This window comes from Anthonomus grandis, chromosome 5 (assembly GCF_022605725.1).
Source record: "Anthonomus grandis grandis chromosome 5, icAntGran1.3, whole genome shotgun sequence".
NCBI lineage: Eukaryota > Metazoa > Arthropoda > Insecta > Coleoptera > Curculionidae > Anthonomus > Anthonomus grandis.
In genome coordinates, this window is record NC_065550.1 from 38,095,151 (window position 1) to 38,116,534 (window position 21,384).

The 21,384-nt window shown below is 30.7% G+C and overlaps 1 protein-coding gene across 1 annotated transcript; it reads right to left on the reverse strand.

Annotated features, from left to right (window-relative positions):
• Positions 1–5,483: 5,483 nt before the first annotated feature.
• LOC126736277 (uncharacterized) lies at positions 5,484–15,324 on the reverse strand. The gene is made up of 9 exons (XM_050440558.1): positions 15,205–15,324; positions 15,066–15,142; positions 14,905–15,006; positions 14,775–14,849; positions 14,357–14,494; positions 14,076–14,299; positions 13,655–14,021; positions 10,033–10,252; positions 5,484–5,729 (listed from the first exon to the last, which is right to left on the reverse strand). The coding sequence occupies exons 1-9, from the start codon at positions 15,275–15,277 to the stop codon at positions 5,563–5,565; spliced, it is 1,443 nt and encodes a 480-aa protein (XP_050296515.1). The 5' UTR covers positions 15,278–15,324; the 3' UTR covers positions 5,484–5,562.
• Positions 15,325–21,384: the final 6,060 nt, after the last annotated feature.

Consider the following 21,384-nt stretch of genomic DNA (forward strand, 5'->3'; position numbering starts at 1 on the left):
TTATCGTTTTTTTTTTATTTCTGAGAAAATTATTTTATGGTATCCAAGTCATTTTGATCGATAGACCTTTAAAATAGTTGTCCTGATAAATAGTTTATCTGTGTCCATGCTAAAAACGATTTGTTCCATTTGTTTTTGGTTGGTTATAGTTAGAAAAGTTTATAAAGAACCGGTGACATCAACAGGCGGCGAAATCCGCGCATCTCGTTATTCTATCGATCGGGTCAGATGACTATGTCGAGGTCTGAAGACAGTGGAGGCGGCACACTTGTTGAAATTATTAATATTTATTTGTACTAGAGTTTAAATAGCCCTAGATTTTTAGTAGGTATAGCTAGCGGTATTATAAGTGCGTTTGATTTAGTTGAAATACCAACTAAGAATGCATATATTTGAATTTAATTGCTCCGAGATTCGTTTAAAAAAATGTAAATAAATTAAAATGATATTTTTTAGCAAAAAATAGTTCTACTTACAGGAGGATGCAGTTCGCTAATTATTTTTAAAACAGGACTTCAAATAGGTAGCTGAAAATTATTCTTTATTCGCATTTTTTTTTTAAGGATCAGATATTTTAAACGACTTGTGTAAAGAAACAAATTGGTATAAGCTTAAAGTCTTATTTCATTATTTTACATATTATATATTTTTATTCACTATCTGATATTGTATTACAACTTAAATCAGATTCATCCAATGAAGACCATTTAATCTCTTCATCAGATGAGCCTGTATTTACTGTAAATTTTAAAGAATCCAATGCTTCATCAAAAAGGTGATGACTTTCGAAATATTGTTTTTCTATGTTGTCTATATGGTTGCAAATATTTATCCACTCATCATTCGAAATTTCCGCAAATTTCTGCCTTGTCAAAGTTTCGACATCCGCCAATTTAAAAGTGGAATTTCTGCTTGCCATCCAATTCCTAACAGTTGCCCAAATTTTTTCTATCGGATTAAGGTCTGGGTGATATGGAGGCAAACGTAACACAATGTGTCCATGCTTTTCCATTAGGTCGTCCAACTTGGTTTTTACAGGATACTACTCACCACCATTACCACTCTTCTGTAAGTTGACTGGGATACTCGAGTGGCAGCTAACGTACGTTGTCTAAAATAATTATATACTATTATTGTAAGTTATCAGTACAATAAAAATTAAAATTTGAAAACATCCTACAATAAAATACGAATTTATATTGTTCACTTACCTAACATTTTTCAAAGGAATAGTAATTCTTTGCTCTCCTTCTTTTTTCATAAAAGCTGCCACGTTAGAAATAATCTCTCTCCCTTGGCTGTGAATTATTTGTCCTTGTTTGCCTACTTTCTTAGGTGACATCTAAAAAAAAAATTAGAAAGTAAAAAAGTTAATATACACATGCACACTCTAGGCTGTATCAAAGATAATACTACGTTACTACGATACTTTTTTGGTACATGACCCGATCGATAGAATAACGAGATGCGCGGATTTTGCCGCCTGTTGAAGTCACCGGTTCTTTATAAACTTTTCTAACTATATCAATCTACAGCACCCTCCAGTCACGTTGATAAGTTTTTGAATGTAATCTAGGTCAAATCGGGCTAGAATGAAAATAGGGAAAGTATCAACTGTTTCTACTGTATTTCATATTCGTGGGACTCCTTGAATCCCCCTTTTGTAGTACAACTATGAGGAATTTTTTTCAAGCAATTGGTTAGGGCAAATTTGTATGATAATTCTTTAAAAGCAATTACTATGACTTTTTGACTACTTACTTAATTAAATAATGATATTCTTCCAGGCAGTTGAATACCATAGAAGCCCTAGGGCCTTTGCATAGAGATCTGTATTATAAATGTCTAAAAATCATTATTCAATTTATTCTAGACACTTCAAGTTTGTTAATCCAATTTAATTGCATAGGAAGACTTTGAAAATATTCATCTCTAGCAGTTCTAAAGTTCAGTAAAGGACTAATAGAGAACAATTTTTCTTGCTTTAACTGTTTGGAAGAAAATCATTATTTAATATATTAAAGGCAGTTAAGTAATAAGTGCCTTTAAAGAAATACACATTCACCATTACCGATTACTTTAAATTAGTCAATTCCTTGTTCTTCAAATGCCTAGAAAAGATTATTTAATTTATTCCAGGCAGTTGAATACTGCGCTCATTCCTTTCAATCTTTCACTCGATCCTTTTAGCAGGAAATGGCTTAAATTAGGAAGAAAAAGGTTTTGTATGGCCATCACAATATCCTGATTTAAACCCAATTAAGCACCTTTTGGGAGATATGCATCTGAATGCATCGAAGAATCATGATCAGGGATAGTTTCTAAGTTAATCCGTTCTTAGGTTAATTAATTGGGTTAAAAGGTATTTTGATAAAGGAAGGGCGGTTAGCAAATGATTTCATATATAAACGTTTTTTGTGCCTCAAAAACTCTCTGATTTAAAGAGAATTTGGTCAACAAAGGTCCAAGGGACACACATATTGCAGCATCAAGAATTTGATTAACTAGTGGACGTTTTTGGGCATAACTTGGAAACTACTTAAAGGATTTTCATAATTTTTTTACAATAATATAGTCGAGTTCCTGAAGATGAATTCAAGGTCAAAAATGCTCCCAAGGGGGGCAACAATTTGGGTTATTAGATCAATTTTACTTGGGACCCTTTCCTAGCAAGTCAATAAAGGGGAACCACGCAAACGTAGAAAGTAAAAAAGTTAATATACACATGCACACTCTAGGCTGTACCAAAGATAATACTACTACGTAGTAGTATTATCTTTGGCTGTACATATATACCTACAAGTTAAATACCTATTATTTTGTCACTTAAAATCAAAGTATATTTTACATAATATAACTTTTAACAGTAATTAATTTTCATTTATTTTTTTAAATTATTAGACAATTGAATAATTTAAACCAATTTTACTTACCTTTTACAATAAAAATCGGATAGTCTAACTAAAAAAGCTATAGTTTATTTCACTATTATACTTAAAAAAAAAACACACAACAGATTTTAAATGCCTTATAACACTATTAACTCACTTCCTGTACGAGACGACACTGAGTAGGCCTTCAGGATACGTCATAGGCTTTAAATCCCCGGCAGGTACGAAGAAACGAAGTACGGCGACTGCTTTGTTCTTGCGGTTTCTTTAATAAGAAGTGAGAGAAAATATATTGCGGTCGTCTTTTCTCTCTGCCACCGGATTTTCTATCGATTTTGTGTTGAAAAATGGGTTTGTGCGCATATTGAGCAGCCGGTTTTTTATAAACTTTTCTACCTATAGTATGTGAATCACAACTGTGATAAAAAGAATTCACAATTTTTTTTAAGGAAAACAATTTTTATTAATTTAAGGAATTTTTCTTTTAAATTGCCCTAAAAAAATGAAATTTTGGTTCTACTTATTTCAAATTAATTACATTTTTCACAATTTTCGTAGGAAAAATTCTTATTCTTTTTTTTAAATATCTATAATTTAACGATTTTTCTGGGAAAATATTTATATAAACCATTTTTTACCAAATAAAAGATGATTTAACAATTTTCCAAAATAAAATAATAATTCTTTGTAGTTTTTTATTAATAACCATTTTTCTTTTAAAAATAAATAAATCACTGAATTTCAAATCAAATCGATTTCTTAGATAATTGATTTTTTAACAATTTTCATAATTAAACACCTTCTCCAAGAAAAATTGTTCTATGCCAGATAAATACATTTTTTGACATTGTTACAATTAAATAATTTTTTTAGAAATCTAATATTAATAATGCTACATATATAAACAAAATATAATATTATCTAAAAACACAATGGGTGGAATGCATAAAAAGTAGTAGATGCTAATGCTTCGCTAAAAAGTATTTACTTTGTAGCATTTGCTTTTACATAAAAGTATCTACTTCGCCTATGAAGTAATTACTACACTGTACGGCCCAACAGAAGTACCTACTACTTAAGAGAAAAGTATCTACTAGTGTCAAAGTTCTCAAAATTGACAAGACACTTGTCAAAACTCGTTTTTCTATCAGTGCGTCTATTAGTATTAAGTGTGTTCGTGTAATTCGGTTCGGATTCAAACTTTTTAAAAGTTCAGTGATTATAATTCTGGTTTAACTATGAGTGATTCTTCAGATTCCGATGCAACAAAAGAGCTAGCACAAGATAAAAACGAACAAGTATTATTTGTTACTCTACTTGACATTTTATTTGATAAAAAGATGACACCAAAAATTAAAAACGAAAAAGAAGATGCACTAAATAAATTAACAACTGGTTTTAATAAACTAATGGGAAAAAAAACCTAGACACAAAACAAATTTTGAAAAAGTTTAATAACACGAAAACAAAAGTTAAGAAAATAGTTGACTTGAAAAATACTGGAAATAAAAGAATTGTACTGACGGAATGGCAAAAAAAATTCTACGACTTATGGAATGTAGGAGAAAACCCAGTTCTACACAGAGTACCAGGTGCATGTCAGGCCGGTGTAAGCAATAAGATTGATCTTTCCTTCCAAAACAGTGAAGATAACTTCCTCAGTTCTAAACCTGGCTCCAAACAAGTTAAAGTCATGACACCTAAAGGTTCTAAAGCAACTGATAAGGAGGAGACACTTATTCAACTACAAAAGACCTGTCTACGAAAACAAATTGAAGCAGCCGAAGCCCAAATTTCTGCTTCTCGAGCTCAACAATCTTCAGCCGAAGCTTAGGAACGGGCCACGATTATGGAGTTTCAAGAAATGATTTTTATTTGCAAAATTCCTTGAATTAAACTATTTTTTTTATATAGTTTACATTTCAAGTCAATTTCCTTTTAAATTACTTCATTTAAATTTATTTTTTTGAAAATTAATCCAAATTAAAATTGCCTAAGTTTTTTTTTTGGAAAATATTCTTAAATAAACGAACATTTCGCAAATCTCTTTTTACAAATAACTGAACGATTTCCTAAATAAAAAATTGATTTATAAAAATTTCCGGATTTTTTGACAATTTTTTTTGATAAAATAACTGTCCAAAATAAGTGATTGTCTTTTTGAAAATTGTTCCAATTAATTTTTCCTTTAAACCAACAATTTTTTTGGCAATTCTCAATTTTCCCAAAATAATGTAAATGGCAATGCGCCCACAGGGACCAATTACCATTTACAGGCCCCCCTGGGTGTTTCAAATAAACGAATTTTTCGCATATTAAACTCCCAAATAGCCCCACTCCCCAAGGAATCCATATTTATCGACTTTAGACTTTGTTATCGGAATTTTAGTACTCGCCCTCTTAAAGTTTAAAATAATTTCGCACCTTACACGTTTGAAAATATTAAGGGATCGTTCGGAGTCCCGAAACACCTGGTTTCCACTGCTAAGTAATTTACAAAACGGCAGTTTCCCCGAGCGAAACTCTCATTATAAGGTGTATTTACTGTAAGCTGAATACGATTATCCCGAAAAGGCTCGTAAAACGTCTGTGTGGAAGAGAACATTTTATTTTATTTATTATTATTATTATTAAGTCAAATTGTACAACAAACATTAATTTTAATACGTAATTAGTACTTTAGAGCGACGTTTTCCAACTTGCTAAGCAACTCGCTGGTTTTTTTCGTGCAAATGTCGTCGATGCCCACGTTGGCACTGGAAATTTCGGTTTTGATTTCGGAAATCAAACGGTCCAGTTTCTGGTTGGTGCATGCGTAAATGTCGTTTTGAAATTCCACTAAAAAAATATTATAAATTATCATTAAATAATACATTACAAAATGACAAATAGATTAAGTAGCGGGACGGTCATTAGCACTGGAGTATCTCGAGGCACAGTCCTGAGACCCTTATTTATTTTGAGAGTATATTAATTAGCGTTTTACAAAAATGGATAAGTAGCAATAAAATAAACCTAAAACTAAATTTATAGCATTTTCATTAACGGGTGCCGATCGACCCGGACAATCTGATATTAAAATTCATGCCACAACCTGTAATTTATTAAATACTACTTGCACCTGTCCAAGTATACAGAAAACGAATAAAATTAAATATTTAGGTTTATATATTGATCAACATGTTCGTTGGAATGAGCATGCTATCGAAAAGGCGAAAAAACTTCGAAAACTATATTACAAATTTTACCAGCTTCGAAACATTCTAAATAGGAAAATAATAAAAATAGTTTATAATGCCCTTATAGAGTCTATTTTAAGACACTGTTTACCAATTTAATGTTTTAAACCTAAGAGGATTATTTGTAAGTCTTTATTTCTATACAAAAAAATAATTTATAAATATTTTATTATAAATACACATGGGGCACTGCTATACAACAAGCTACCACAATGGTCAGGTAAGGATTAAAACTGGTTTAATTTTGTTTTTTTTTTACAGGAAAGGAAAGCTGGCTGATCCTGTATAGTAACTACTAGCTGCAACTGATAACTTGCAATAGCCTTCTTTTAAATTAAAAAAAAAATAATTTTACAAGTATTTGTAAGTGTTTTTAACATATAACATTTACATTAAGCCTAGGTGGATAAAAAACACCTGTATGCATTAACATTCTAGAAAAAGGTGTTTCCATTTTTCCTGTTTTTAATAAACTTACTTAATTAACCTTAAACTATTGTAATAACTCGTACCCTCGACTTTATATTTATCCTTCTTCAAAAAACCATGTTAAAGACCTAGACTGTATAATAATAAAAAAAAACAAAAATTTGTTTTACCAACAGTTGTTTTTACCTATGTATCTACCTACAATCTACATACAAGATATTTATTTATTTATTTATTACAAGTTCAGGTTGCGAACAGTACACAAGTACCAAAAAAGCATCCACTGTGTATATATAACAAACTTATGATAGGTTTACCAAACATTGTCTTAAATTTACATGTTACGTGTGTAGATACAATCAAAAAGAAAAGGGAAATTTAGATGAATACATCTAATGAGATTAAATAGAGCGTAAACTGTTACAAGTTCTGAATTAAATAAACAAAAATAAAATTATTCTATCTTTTTTAAAAAGTAGGTTTTTAATTGGCGTTTGTAGGATCCTATCGGCGTTCCAAAAATATCCGAATTCAGAAAATTGTAAAAATTAAAAACATTTTGAATTCTAGAAAGTGGAGAGTTCTGTCCTACGTTGGTTCGATAAAAATCAGCTGCAAACAAGTCTCGGTTTCTTGCATTTTGCCTTGGTATCCGTATATTAATGTGAGATAGAAGATAATGTAAATCGACGTGACAATTTACTATTTTATAAAGCGTAAAAAGATCTGTGATATTTCTTCTGTATTCAAGAGTTAAAAATTTAAATTTGGCTCGTATAATGGTATAATTATGGTTGTATATTGGCATATTGGTCTTAAATCCTAGATATTTTAGAAACCTATTTTGTACCCGCTCTAGGCGCGTAATGTCTACATTGTACTTCGGATTCCATATTACTGAGGCAAAAGAAAGTTTACTGAGGACAAAAGCATTATATAAGGAGATAATTGAATTTGGGTTTTTAAAATCCGTTGAATTTCTTTTTATGAAACCAGCCATCTTATTGGACTCGCATATCACTCGCTCAATGTGAGATTTAAAAGTCCATTTTTCATCCAGGATTACTCCCAGATCTCTAATCTGTACAACTCGTTTCAGATTACTGCTATTTATAGAGTAAGGCGATATTATTTTGGTAATATTTTTTGTAAAAGATCATCTGCAAAAAGTAATATTTTACAGTGTTTAAAACATTTTTTTATTGAATTTATATATATTATAAAAAACAACGGACCCAGGTGACTGCCTTCCACTCGGATTTATGGCCATCAATAGTTACTCTACTTTTTCTACCTGTATTATAGGAACAGGATAATCTAATTATTGCAGAGAAGAAAGATCTATTAATCACCAGATCTAATACCCCTAGACTTATTTTCTGGGGTCACTTAAAACCTGTTGTGTTCAAAACACAACCATCTTCACTCGATGATCTTCGGCAACGGATTATTACAGAATGTGCATCTGTTCCCAGAATGTGAGAAGTGAGTTTGAAAATAGATTGTACTTTTGTTTAGCCCAAAATGGAATGCTTTTAAGCATAGTCTTTTAGTTAATTATACAGGGTGTTCGGAAAAAGGAGGCCAATCCGCCGGCCACATATAGGGTGAACAAAAATAATGCGACTTTCCTTATTATGCCATTTTTTAAATGGGCGCTCGGTATTCAATATACAGGGCGTCAAAATTCACAATTATTACCAAAATTTTGCCACATTTTTTTGTATATATATATATATATATATATATATATATATATATATATATATATATATATATATATATATATATATATTATATATATATATATATATATATATACAAAAAAATGTGGCAAAATTTTGGTAATAATTGTGAATTTTGACGCCCTGTATATTGAATACCGAGCGCCCATTTAAAAAATGGCATAATAAGGAAAGTCGCATTATTTTTGTTCACCCTATATGTGGCCGGCGGATTGGCCTCCTTTTTCCGAACACCCTGTATAATTAACTAAAAGACTATGCTTAAAAGCATTCCATTTTGGGCTAAACAAAAGTACAGTGAATTAATATATATATATATATATATATATATATATATATATATATATATTAATTCACTTATACACATACACTTCTCACATTCTGGGAACAGATGCACATTCTGTAATAATCCGTTGCCGAAGATCATCGAGTGAAGATGGTTGTGTTTTGAACACAACAGGTTTTAAGTGACCCCAGAAAATAAGTCTAGGGGTATTAGATCTGGTGATCTCGCCGGCCATTCCATTGTACCTCTTGTCCCAATTCACCGATGTATAGTATCATGTAAAAATTGTTATTACATTCTTTGCTAAATTTTGATTTATTTTCGATTTCTTTTAGATTAGTGTTGGTTAGTGGAGTAATTAATGTCAGTACTATTTTTATTTATTGAGTGTAATATATATTTTGAATTATGGAAAGTTTTTTATATAGAGCATTTTTAAAATTCTAGTTTTAGCCTCGTCCAGGTGCATCGCTCATAAATTTGACTGTAACTCAGAAAGTACCTAAGCCTTAAAAATGCTTAACATATCAAATTGTTCTCTATCGGTTGCTTTAATTTTAAGTGAAAACTTCATTAAAATCCCTTGAATAGTACTTGAGTTATCAAAGAAAGTATCTTATACAAAGTATTTTGCTATCCATGACGTTAACCATATTATGTATACCTTCTGTTTTTCCTGAATCCAAATTCACTCTCTCTAAATAGCCTATTTTAACATTTTTCAAGAATTTTTGATATAATAAGAAGAAAAGAAATTTCTGCATCATCTGGAGTCGATCTGTTGAATAATAGTAGAACATAGATTCATGCTTTTATGTTTTTTTTTAGGTTATTTATTTCAGACAGAGGTCTGATTAAAGAATCAGTTACAATTATAACTGAGTCTTTAGAATTAATATTTTGTACAGAACATAGAATTAACAAAAAAAAAGTACTTATTATCCTAAATAAAAATAAATAAAAGCAATAAATAATTCTGTCTCTGTTTTTTAAATGAGGTTATGGTTCACAGTAATTTCCTCACCAGTAAAAAGAGTTTCTGGTAATGATTCTAGTTAGGGGAACGACACAATAATTTACTACCAACATTCATAAATTGTTCACACTTGTCTTTTGCCATTTAGTTCCTACTTTTAGTAAAATCCTTATATAGCACTCATCAAGATTTTGATCATCCCTGTAGCCCCTGATAGATCTAAGTTTATCTTTTCTACTATAACCAAACTTGATGTTCTGAGTAACATAAAAAAAACTAAAATCCCAATATTCAATGAGCACAGACAGTATACCTAATAAATTTTTATTATTATATATAATAAAATAATTATCAGTTTACGTAGTTGCCATTTGTCATAAAATTATAAACCCCTGTAAGTTGATTCACTTGTTTTGCAATAATGTTATGTAAAATGTCAATGTTAAATAAAAATTGAGTTAAGCACCTTTTAATTCCCCAATAGCATTCTTCACAATTGCCTCCACTTGCTGCCAAATATTTAGAGTTTTCTGATTTTTTCGTTGTTTTCCCGAAGTTTTTCCAAGTTTCTTTTTGGAATTCGGTTTGAAACTTTGAGATTGTAGTGGGCTACTGGTAGCGCGGGCAGTTGTTGCAGCCAAGTTTTCCTTTCGGTTCAAGTAAAGACGCACCAAATATTTCGTCATCTGAAATTTAATGATTAACTTGGTTTATAGTGTAGAAAGTGGGGCTTGGTTTTGTAATATACAGTGGTGGCCAACTAATTAGAAACGATTAAAAAAAAATACTTTATTCAATGTTTCAGTTCTTTAAAATAACTTAAAACCAACTTGTTGTAAAATTTTGATTGTTCATGACAACAGCAATATATAATTTATTTATAGACATTCCACTAAGAAATTTGTAAGGAATGCAGAATATAAACAAAATTTATAGATAACACAGTTGGCCATCTACTTAGAAACGACGAAAATAAACGCGCGTATAGTTCATTTCAAACCTTTGTACTGGTAACAATTTGTGTTTTTTGTATCTACAAGCCTTGTCTTTGTGTCTTTCATAGTTTAATATGGGTAGAAAAAAAAATTGTCATGCGTAAAACGTCAATGCGTAAAATAATTTTTACGCTAAGGGAAAGAGGTTGGACTTATATAGTAAAATAGCTGACCACCTAAAATGTTCAAAAAAATGGTTTTCTATGCACTCAAACACATAAAAGAACATAAAACGTACGAAAATATTCCACACAAGAGAAGATCTAAAAGAACCAGCCAACGAACTGATGAAACTGGCTAAAATGAATCCATTTCTCATTAATCCATCCCATGCTTTAATATTTGGACGAGTATCCCGCAAGAAACCACTGCTAAAGAAGAAAAATCGCCAGGCTAGATTAAAATTCGCTAAGGACCATATTAATTGGACCATAAAAGAGTGGAAAAAAGTATTATGGTCTGATGAGACAAAAATAAATCGCATTGGTAGTGATGGTAGAATATTTGTGAGAAGACCAAGGGGTGCGGAAAATAATCCGAAGTATACAACCAGCACAGTCAAACATGGGGGTAGAAATATAAAATTATGGAGATGTTTTTCGTGGCGTGGTATTGGTCCATTAGTGAAAATTGACGGTATTCTTGACCAAGAAAAATATAAAGATATTATGGAGAACCACATGTTGCCGTTTGCTGATGAAACTCTGTCGGTGTCTTGGGTTTTGCACCAAGACAATGATCCCAAGCACACGGCTGTAAAAAAATGGTTTGACGATAACTATGTTGATGTACTTGATTGGCCCTCATGTAGTCCGGATCTCAACTCCATTGAGAATCTTTGGAGAGACCTGAAAAAACTTTTAGAACATAAAAATATTAAAAACCTTAAAGATCTGGCGGAAGAAGCAGAGCAGGATTTGCTACAAAATATTGATTTATTTAGGGTTTAGAGCTGTTATTTTGTTTTTTTAAATTGATAATTCTTTGGTTTTTAATTAGTTGTCCAATTTAATATTTGTATAAAAAATTAACTTTGTTTTAAAAGTATAATATATGTGAAGACAAATCCACTAAATTTATGGTAATATTAAAGGTAAATGTTAGTTATGACAATGGGCGAGAAATTTAAGAATAAACAATTTTATTTACAAAAGATTTATGATTTTTATTAATTTATTCACACTGTTTCTAATTAGTTGGCCACCACTGTATGTACATGTACATGTACGTGTTCGTAATTGTAATTTTATAATTTTTGAATGTACTAATTTTATAATTAAAAATTTTTATTTTAGTTTTAGTACATATACCTGTGAAAATACATTGTTGTGTGTTGTTTACGAATAAATAAATAAATAAATATAGTGGAAAATTAATTGCGTTGCAACTGCAACCAGTTTTGGCCGTTTTTTAAAAATGAAAACTCGTTTCATGCTAAAGAATTATGGAGGATCATCAAGAGTAATTTTTTTTGAAATTTACATTAATTTTTTTTTAAATTAATTTTAGAGACATTGGTTGATTTAAGGATATACCACACCATTTGGTTATGGGTCATTTCTCAATTTAAAAAAAAATTCTGAAATATGTCTCAATTTTTTGAAAAAAATGATTTATGAGTAATTTCTAAATTATTGGAAAAAACACATTTTTTCTCTGCGTGCACATTTTTCTGAAAAATCCTGCAATAGATGTGAAATGAAATAATTCGGAAAATCTGTGTATAAATTTTTAAATGTCTATGCCACTTGGTTAATGAGTTATGGGTATTTTTAGAAAACAAATTTTTTTCCAAAAATTTCTTTTTTATGTTTATACATTTTTAGAAAAAAACTTGAAATAGGGGTCCAGTAAAATAATTTGGACAATCTGTGTACAAATTTTCAAGTCCCTATGCCATTTTGTCAATGAGTTATTAGCCATTTCTCAATTCAAAAAAAAAAAAAAAAAAAAGAAATCACCAAAAAACTTATTTTTTACCTTGCCTGTACATTTTTGAAAAAAATCCAAAAATAGGTGTCCAATGAAATAATTCAGGCAATCTGTGCACAAATTTTCAAATCTATGTTTCATTTGGTTAATGAGTTATGGGTCATTTCTCAATTTTTAGAAAACAAATTTTTTTTCAAAAAAACTTATTTTTTCACTGTCTATACATTCTTAGAAAAATTCATTGAAATATGCATTCAATGAAATAGTTCAAACAATCTGTGTACAAATTTTCAAATCTCTATGTCATTTGGTTAATGAGTTATAAGCCATTTCTCACTTAAAAAAAAAGAAATTTCTCAATTTTTAGAAAACAATTTTTTTCCAAAGAACTCATTTTTTCACGGTCTGTACATTTTTAGACAATATTCTGGAATAGGTGTCCAATAAAATAATTTAGGCAATCTGTATACAAATTTTCAAGTTTCATGTCATTTCATTAATCAGTTATGAGCCATTTCTACGTACAACTAAATGTTAAAAAAAAGTTATATTAATTACGATATTTCACTTTTGAGGTCCCTACCGATTTCATACGAAATTCAAGGAACACATTAGACATAAAAGACACATTTAATTAATATAGAAAAAAAATTATATATGCTTTTAAACAATTTTAATTTGAACTTTTTTAAGTTTAATTTAGCCCTAATAGGCTTAAAACATCTCATTTTATATATTTTTTTTGTTTGTTTATATAATTTTAATATATAGTAACTAGTCTCCGTCCGATTCTACTTATTTTAACATAATTTCCACCCTTGAATAATCGTATTATATCACTGTGTTGTTGCTCCTTTCTTTCGTTCTTTTTATTAGTGAATACACAAGTGGATCTGATGATGCCTAATATGGGCGAAACAAATGTAATCCTTTGACCTTAATTTAATAAATTTGAGACCTGTGACTTTATTTTATTTTATTTAATGTAAGCCAGTCTCTTTGAGAAAAGAAGAACTATTTCTTGAAATCTCATTTTAACTGACATTTTCTCAAGACCAAAAAAAAAACTTATTTTTCCAAATTCTAGGCTATAATAACTTCCTAGAATGAGGATTTCCACCTCAAAAAATCACTTTTTCACTCCAAAACACACCCTCTTACCTCATACAACTCCTGGTTTTGTAACACCTGCGAACGTCCCACAGCACCGTTCAAATTCTCAATATAAGAATCGTAGTCGTCGTCGATGTACTCCTCGCCGATCAAAATTAAATTGTAATCGTTGATCCCGAACAGGTCCCGACTTTTCACCCCTTTATCCCGTTTCTCCGATTCGCAAGTGATATCGTAGTACTTCTTACTTCTGGCACTATTGGTGAGGTCTTTGGTTTTCGTCTCTAATAACTCGGACAAATCCTTCAGTTTTGATTGCGGAGTGGAGTAAATTGAATCTTTTAGGGGTTTTAGTTCAGTGGTTTTCTCATCGTCGGTGATGTTTAGGTCCTTCGGTTTCTGTTGCTCACTAGGACTAAGATTTTTGTTGTTTTTTTTTTTGAATATAAATTAAATGGTTGTTACTCACTTTTGGCTCCTTCCCTCTTCGTCGATCTTCGGTAAGATGGTGTAGCTGACATTCAAAGGGTTTAGCGATTCATTCTCCAATGAATCTTGTTCGATGCTTTCGTTTGTTAAGTTGTTTCTGTCTTGCTTTACACTCGGTTTTTGACGACTTGAATGTTCCGAGTTAGTCTCTTGTTTGGCATAGCAATTGTGGACGGACCTTTGTCTATTCATAAAGGAAAATGCCTAAAAATTAAATTATTTTCGTGGATTTATATATGTATTTCACTTTTTTTTATTTACCTGTGTTTCCGTAGCATTCTTCTTAAATCGAGGAATCGATGATTGGCCACTTGAGAACTTTCTTTGAGGACTTTGAATGTTCTCTTTGTTTTCAGTGTACGAGAGGCTTAGCCTGGGTCTGAGGGAACGACGAGAATCCTTAAAATAATAGAAAAGGGTTTTTCAACCATTGAAATTAAATTATTTTTAATGGAGCACCACTATAAGAAAATTGTTGGGTCAAATGATCTATTTTGGTAAAGAAATGAAACTTTTACATAAATTCTATATAAAATTCTTAGGAATTTAATGGGTCACAACCCCACTTTGGACAAATCGTTTTGGAGATATAAACAGTTCAAAGTGGTCACTTTCTTTGATATTTTCATTCTTTAAACAGACATTTTATCCTGTTAAACATTTAATATAAACTATTTACCTTTTCCTTATTAGATGTTTCAGGACAAATAAAACTTGGATTCAAGGATAACCGTCTGGAACCAGCTTGGTTACTCTTAAACAAAAATAACAAATTAAAAAAAGAACAAACTGAAAAAGCTTTTATATACCTGATTATTGCATCTCTGATGGCATTTGCCGCTGTACCTGCTACAAATGGGACCACAACCACAATTGTCATCGCATTTTTGTGAACCAACCAATGGGTGTCTCTAAAAAAGAAATTCAATGAAAATTCCATGACTTAGGATCAATTAGACCACAGGAATACCGTCCAAGAAGTGCCGTGTCTAACAGCATTGTCATTAAGCGTTTTTGAAATTGTATAGGCTGTAGGAGAGGGACTGACTAAAAAAAGGAAATTTTTAGCACTAAAAATCCCTATGTAATGGAACAATTGAATAAATTACCCACAACGTTTTCGGGAAACCTGGACGACAAGGAAAAAGACATTTTCAGTGATATTTTAATACACATAGACATTCACACAAAAATATACTGGTAACAATACTGCTGAAATATGTACATACATAAAAACACACAGATGTTTTTGGTGCAAATACCTTTACGTTTACCAGGGACGCACTAAAAGAATTTGCAAAATTCTTCTAAGAAAAATATTATATTTTCACTCTTAATAAGTGACAATTTAAAACAAAGGGAAACCCACCAAAATTACTTGGAAAAATTGAAAAACAGTCATAACCACCTGGAAGAAACGATCATTTGTTCTAGAAACTTGAAACACATGGAAACCCCAATAGAACTACATGGAAAACTAGGAAAACATGATCAAAACTGCTTGGAATAAATAACAATTTATTATAGGACCTTAAAGACTATGAAAATCCAATTAAACTGCTTGGAAAACTAGACAAAATGACCCCGAATGCCAGGAATAAATGAAGATTTATTTGAGGTGCTTAAGACCAATAACACATTTCTTTAATTGCCTGGAAAATAGAAAAATAAACCCAATTTATCTTAAGAAAATAAAAATTTATTCCAGGAACTTGAAGTACATGAAAAACCCATTGAAGTACCTGGAAAACCTGAAAAATTACCCCAATTCCCTGGAAGAAATGAAAATTTGTTCTAGGAACTTGAAACACATGAAAACCCCAATAGAACTACTTGGAAAACTAGGAAAACATGATCAAAACTGCTTGGAATAAATAACAATTTATTATAGGACCTTAAAGACTATGAAAATCCAATTTAACTGCTCGGAAAACTGGAGAAAATGACCCCAAATGCCTGGAATAAATGAAGATTTATTTGAGGTGCTTAAGACCAATAACACTTTTCTTTAATTGCCTGGAAAATAGGGAAAAAAGACCCAAATTGTGTGAAGTAAATACAAACTTATTCCAGGAACTTAAAGTACATGAAAAACCCATTAAAGTACCTGGAAAACCTGAAAAATTACCCCAATTACCTGAAAGAAATGGAAATTTGTTCTAGGAACTTGAAACACATGAAAACTCCATTAGAACTACTTGGAAAACTAGGAAAACATGATCAAAACTGCTTGGAATAAATAACAATTTATTATAGGACCTTAAAGACTATGAAAATCTAATTTGACGGCTTGGAAAATTGGACAAAATGACCCCAAATGCCAGGAATAAATGAAGATTTATTTGAGGTGCTTAAGATTAATAAAACACTTCTTTAAATGCCTGGAAAATAGAAAAATAAACCCAATTTGTCTTAAGAAAATAAAAATTTATTCCAGGAACTTGAGGCACATGAAAAACCCATTCAAGTACCTGGAAAACCTGAAAAAATTACCCCAATTCTTTGGAAGAAATGGAAATTTGTTCTAGGAACTTGAAACACACGAAAACCCCATTAGAACTACTTGGAAAACTAGGAAAACATGATCAAAACTGCTTGGAATAATTAACAATTTATTATAGGACCTTAAAGATTATGAAAATCCAATTTGACGGCTTGGAAAACTGGACAAAATGACCCCAAATGCCTGGAATAAATGAAGATTTATTTCAGGTGCTTAAGACCAATAACACATTTCTTTTATTGCCTGGAAAATAGGGAAAAAAGACCCAAATTGTGTGAAGTAAATAAAAATTATTCCAGGAACATGAAAAACCCATTGAAGTACTATTCCCTGGAAAAAATGGAAATTTATTTTAGTTTTTTTAAATATATAAAAATCCACTTCAACTGCTTGAAAAATTGGGAAAAATGACTTAAAAATTGCGGGAAATAAAGAAAATGATTCCAGGAGCTTGAAGAACATGAAAAATTCATTCGACTATTTGGAAAACTAGGAAAATATGATCAAAACTGCCTGGAATAAATTACAATTTATTAAAAGAATTTAAAATAAAGGAAAACCCGCTACAAATGCGTGGAAAATTGGGAAAAAGACCTAACTGCCTGGAAGAAACGATGATTTAATCTAAGAACTTGAAATACATGAAAAACTCATTTCAACTACCTGGAAAACTGGTAAAAGAGGACTTCAACTGCCTGGAATTAATGGCAGTTTAATCTAGGAACTTAAAACACATAAAAACTTACTGTCATTGCCTAAAAAATTAAGATAAATTTCCCAATTTTTGTAAAAGAAATAAGAATTTATTCCAGGAGTTTAAACCACATGAAAAACTTATTAAACTACTTGGAAAACTAGAAAAACATAATCTACACTACCTGCATAAATGATAGTTTATTCTATGAATTTAAAACACATGAAAACCCATTTTCGTTTCCTGGAAAATCATTTACCATTTACCAGAGATATTTACCTAAAAATGAAAAGTTATGAATGAATTTGAGTTAAAAATATTTCACTGTATAGTAAATGGAATTTCTTAAAACGATTTTAAACATTTTTAGTACGTCCTATTTTAATACACGTAATCCGGCAATGGAGAACTTTAAATTGAAACAAGATGCCCTATAATAGATAAAAGAAACTCCGACTCTGTAACGAAGCTGATGCGGTCGGTTATATTTCAAAAGTTTCGAGCGGTGCTTTCTTAAATTAAATTTTAATTTAAAAAGTCGGTTTACTGATCGAATGGAGTATATTAAGTTGGTAACAAACGTTCGTTCGGTTAAGGGTGATTTTATGAACGGAAACAACAAACAAACAAACATAAAAAAAGGGCGTCCCCGGTTGGAAAAAGGACATTATTGGGAATTACCGCAATAATCCCGAAAACGATCCCGACTAATGGTCCGGCGAACCGCTAATAAGGAAACGATACACCGCATTTGACAGGAATTTAGTTTGATTTATCGTGGGGAATTTTGGTCGGGACCGGTCGTTATTTTTGACCGCAGTAGACCATCCACCTAATGGCCAAACCGATAACGGCAAATAAAAACTGTTTTGTACCTTACACCTTCGTATTAAAATAGCAATTTTATAGTATTGTCATGGTTCAAAATTTCGCAAGAAATTTAGCTTTCTATGATGAAGTTGAGTGTTTTTAGTTTTAACGCAGACAAACCAACCGTATTTAAGATATACTTAAGTTGTTTGCAAAAAATGGGGAAGAGAAGAAGAATTTGTTAGAAAAATTACTTAAGTGACGAAAAAGCAAAAATCCTTAAGGCTCTGGAGGCGATTTTTCTAGCTTTTCCATAAGAAGCCATGCTAATTTTCTCATTGCCATTTGACCGACCTTAGAACATTGAAAGGCTAGAATTAGCATTGCCATAGAACTATGGGCAATTTGTTTACTTGCAACATCTCTGATGCAATGATGCCAAATGCTAATGTAGAAATGGCAAAAAAAAACACAGCCGCAAAACGAATATTCAAACTTAAATGAATGTAGATATTACAGAAAAGATAATAATAATAATAAGACTTTTATTAATCACCAGAAAAAAATAAAAAATTACAATTCTGTTATAAACCAAATGCATATCACATCTTGAATAGTTCGTTCTTTACAAAGAGCACATTTAATGTGTATTGAAACATATAAAAAATATCTATAGAACTTAAATTTTATACAAATACATATAAAATTCCAGAAGGTGACTAATAGGCCGTGTTTTCAGACTTCCAGGGAACAACCCCTGCGAGATTCCCTGAATTCTGTTGAGGCCTTATATATATTTAATAATTATAAATTATAAATGACACTTATAAATAATAAACAAAAGCATTTTCCCAGTTAAAGAAAAAAAGAAGAAAGTTAATACAACACGAATAAAAAGCATACTGATGGGATAAGGAGAGAATAGGAAAAGGAACTGGAATTGGACAAGGAAAAGGTCGGCACATATAAATAATTCGATTTTATAATTTAAAAATAAAAATAAAAAACAATTTTTTATTATAAATACTTATAAGTAATTTGTTATTGATTTATTAGAATTAGTTTAGTTTTCATCTTAAAAATTTTTTCTGACATGGTAAAATCATTTATACAATATTTGTTAGTATAGTGTGCTATTAAGTAAGAAAACGATCTCTTAAAAAATTCTTTATTGTATGAAGGAATAGTTAATAATTGTTTTCTTCTAATATTCAAGTTGTGCACGTCAGTCCGATATCTAACTTTTCGATGTAAATATGAAGGAATCCTTGACTTAAGAATTTTGAAAAAGAAGCAAATAAGATGCAACACTCTACGATTGTACATATTTAACCACCCCGCAACCTTTAGCTTATGTGAAATATGTTCTCTCCTTCTTATGCCATATACAAACCTAAGACAGGAATTCTGAAGTTTTTGTATTCTATATGAGTCAGAAGAATCAAGGCAAGGACCATAGATGGTGTCACAAAAATTTAATTGGGATAGTACCAATATTTCACAAAGCATTTTTCTTATAGGCAAATTTAGGTAATCCCTTTGCGAAAAAATCATTTTTAGTGCGGAGTACCCACTTTTCATTTTAAGAGTAACATGATCCTTAAATCTTAGTTTGTAATCCATTAAAAGTCCAAGATTCTCAGCAGAATTTTTAAAAGTTATGTTGTCATTATTAATGTAAAGTTGCAAGTTATTTAAAATATTTGTTCGTTTATTATCACTACAAAAAAGAATGGCTGTGGACTTATTGGGATTAACTTTTAAAAGTAACTTTTGCGTTTCTATAAATAAATTGTTAAGGTCTTCATTAATTTTTATATTAGCCTGCCAAACATCAGTATCTTTAAAAGAGAAATAGACATAGAAATGCTACCCTACGGAACACCGCTGACTACGTCTAGAAACCCCGATTCATTATCATTCAAAATCACCCGCTGTTTACGATCTGACAAAAAAGAAGATATTAAAGTTACAGCCGACTCACAAAATCCCACATAATGCAAAATTGATAAAAGTATCTGATGATTAACCATATCGAAAGCTTTAGTAAAATCTAGTAAAATTAATACGGTTGCTTGACTATTATCAAGGGCTCTAAATATATCATCAGACACTTGAGCCAACGCGGTGGCACAGCTATACCCTTTACGGAAGCCAGATTGATATTCAGGAATCAAATTATTATTCTTTAAATAGTCCAATATCTGTTGCTCCATAATTTTCTCCATTACTTTAGAAAAAACAGAAAGAACGGAGACTGATCGAAGATTGTCAAATTCAGTTGGATTTTTTATTTTTGGTATAGGAATAATATTGGCTTGCTTCCATTTTTTTGGAAAGTAGTTTTCCTCTAAACAAATATTTATTAAATGACATAATGGATTAATAATAGCAGGGCAACAAAGTAAGATAAGAGTTATGTTTAAGTTATCGACCCCAAATGCTTTGCTTTTTATAGTTTTTAAAATGTTTACGATTAAGTCTTGAGTTATTAGGTTAAACTTAAATTCATTTGCGACAACTTTATGTTCTTTAAAATATTTAACATAATTAGCATCAACAATATTGTTATTATTATTGCCATTCGTAAAAAAAGTATTAAGTTCTTCAACATTCTGTAGAAAAATTGGAAGTTGTTTTTTATTTTTCTGTGAAACACCAATTTTTTTCAATTCTTGCCAAACTTCTTTATTTTTACAAGTACTAAACTTATATTCAAGGTAAGCTTTTTTCTCTGCTCTTATTGCGCTTGTTGTTATATTTCTATACTGCTTATAGATGTTCCAGTCCTCTCGCTCTTTAGTGATTCTAAATTTATTTAATGCCCTATTGCGCAGTCTTTGCATTAATCTAATATTAGCCGTAATCCATGGACTGTAAGGTTTATTTTTATTTTTAACTTTAATTAAGGGAGCATGTATATCCATAATATTATGTAATGACTCCGTGAAAAAGTCAACTTTGGAGTCTATATCTCTCATATCATACATAGTATGCCAGGGAATCAATTCGACCAAATCGGCCTGCAATTGCTCGTAATTTATATCATTTAAATTTCTATATACAAAATTAATAGTCTGCGGTTCTGGAACATCCAAATTGGCAGTACAATAAACAAGCATGTGATCAGATACACCCACATCCCTAACGCCGCAATCTTGGATAGACTCATGATTAGAGAAAATTAGGTCTATCAGAGACATCGTTATATCTGACACTCTTGTAGGATCAATGATCAATTGCTTCAAACCATAAACCTCAGTTATTTCAAGCAAAGGTAAG

Excerpts from the sequence above, each read along its gene's own strand:
- LOC126736277 (XM_050440558.1), bottom strand. The coding sequence starts at position 15,277 with ATGTCTATGTGTATTAAAATATCACTGAAAATGTCTTTTTCCTTGTCG. Across the intron at positions 15,007-15,065 it reads GACACGGCACTTCTTGGACG|AGACACCCATTGGTTGGTTC; the intron begins GTATTCCTGTGG and ends TTTCTTTTTTAG. Across the intron at positions 10,253-13,654 it reads AAAACCAGGAGTTGTATGAG|ATGACGAAATATTTGGTGCG; the intron begins GTAAGAGGGTGT and ends ATTAAATTTCAG.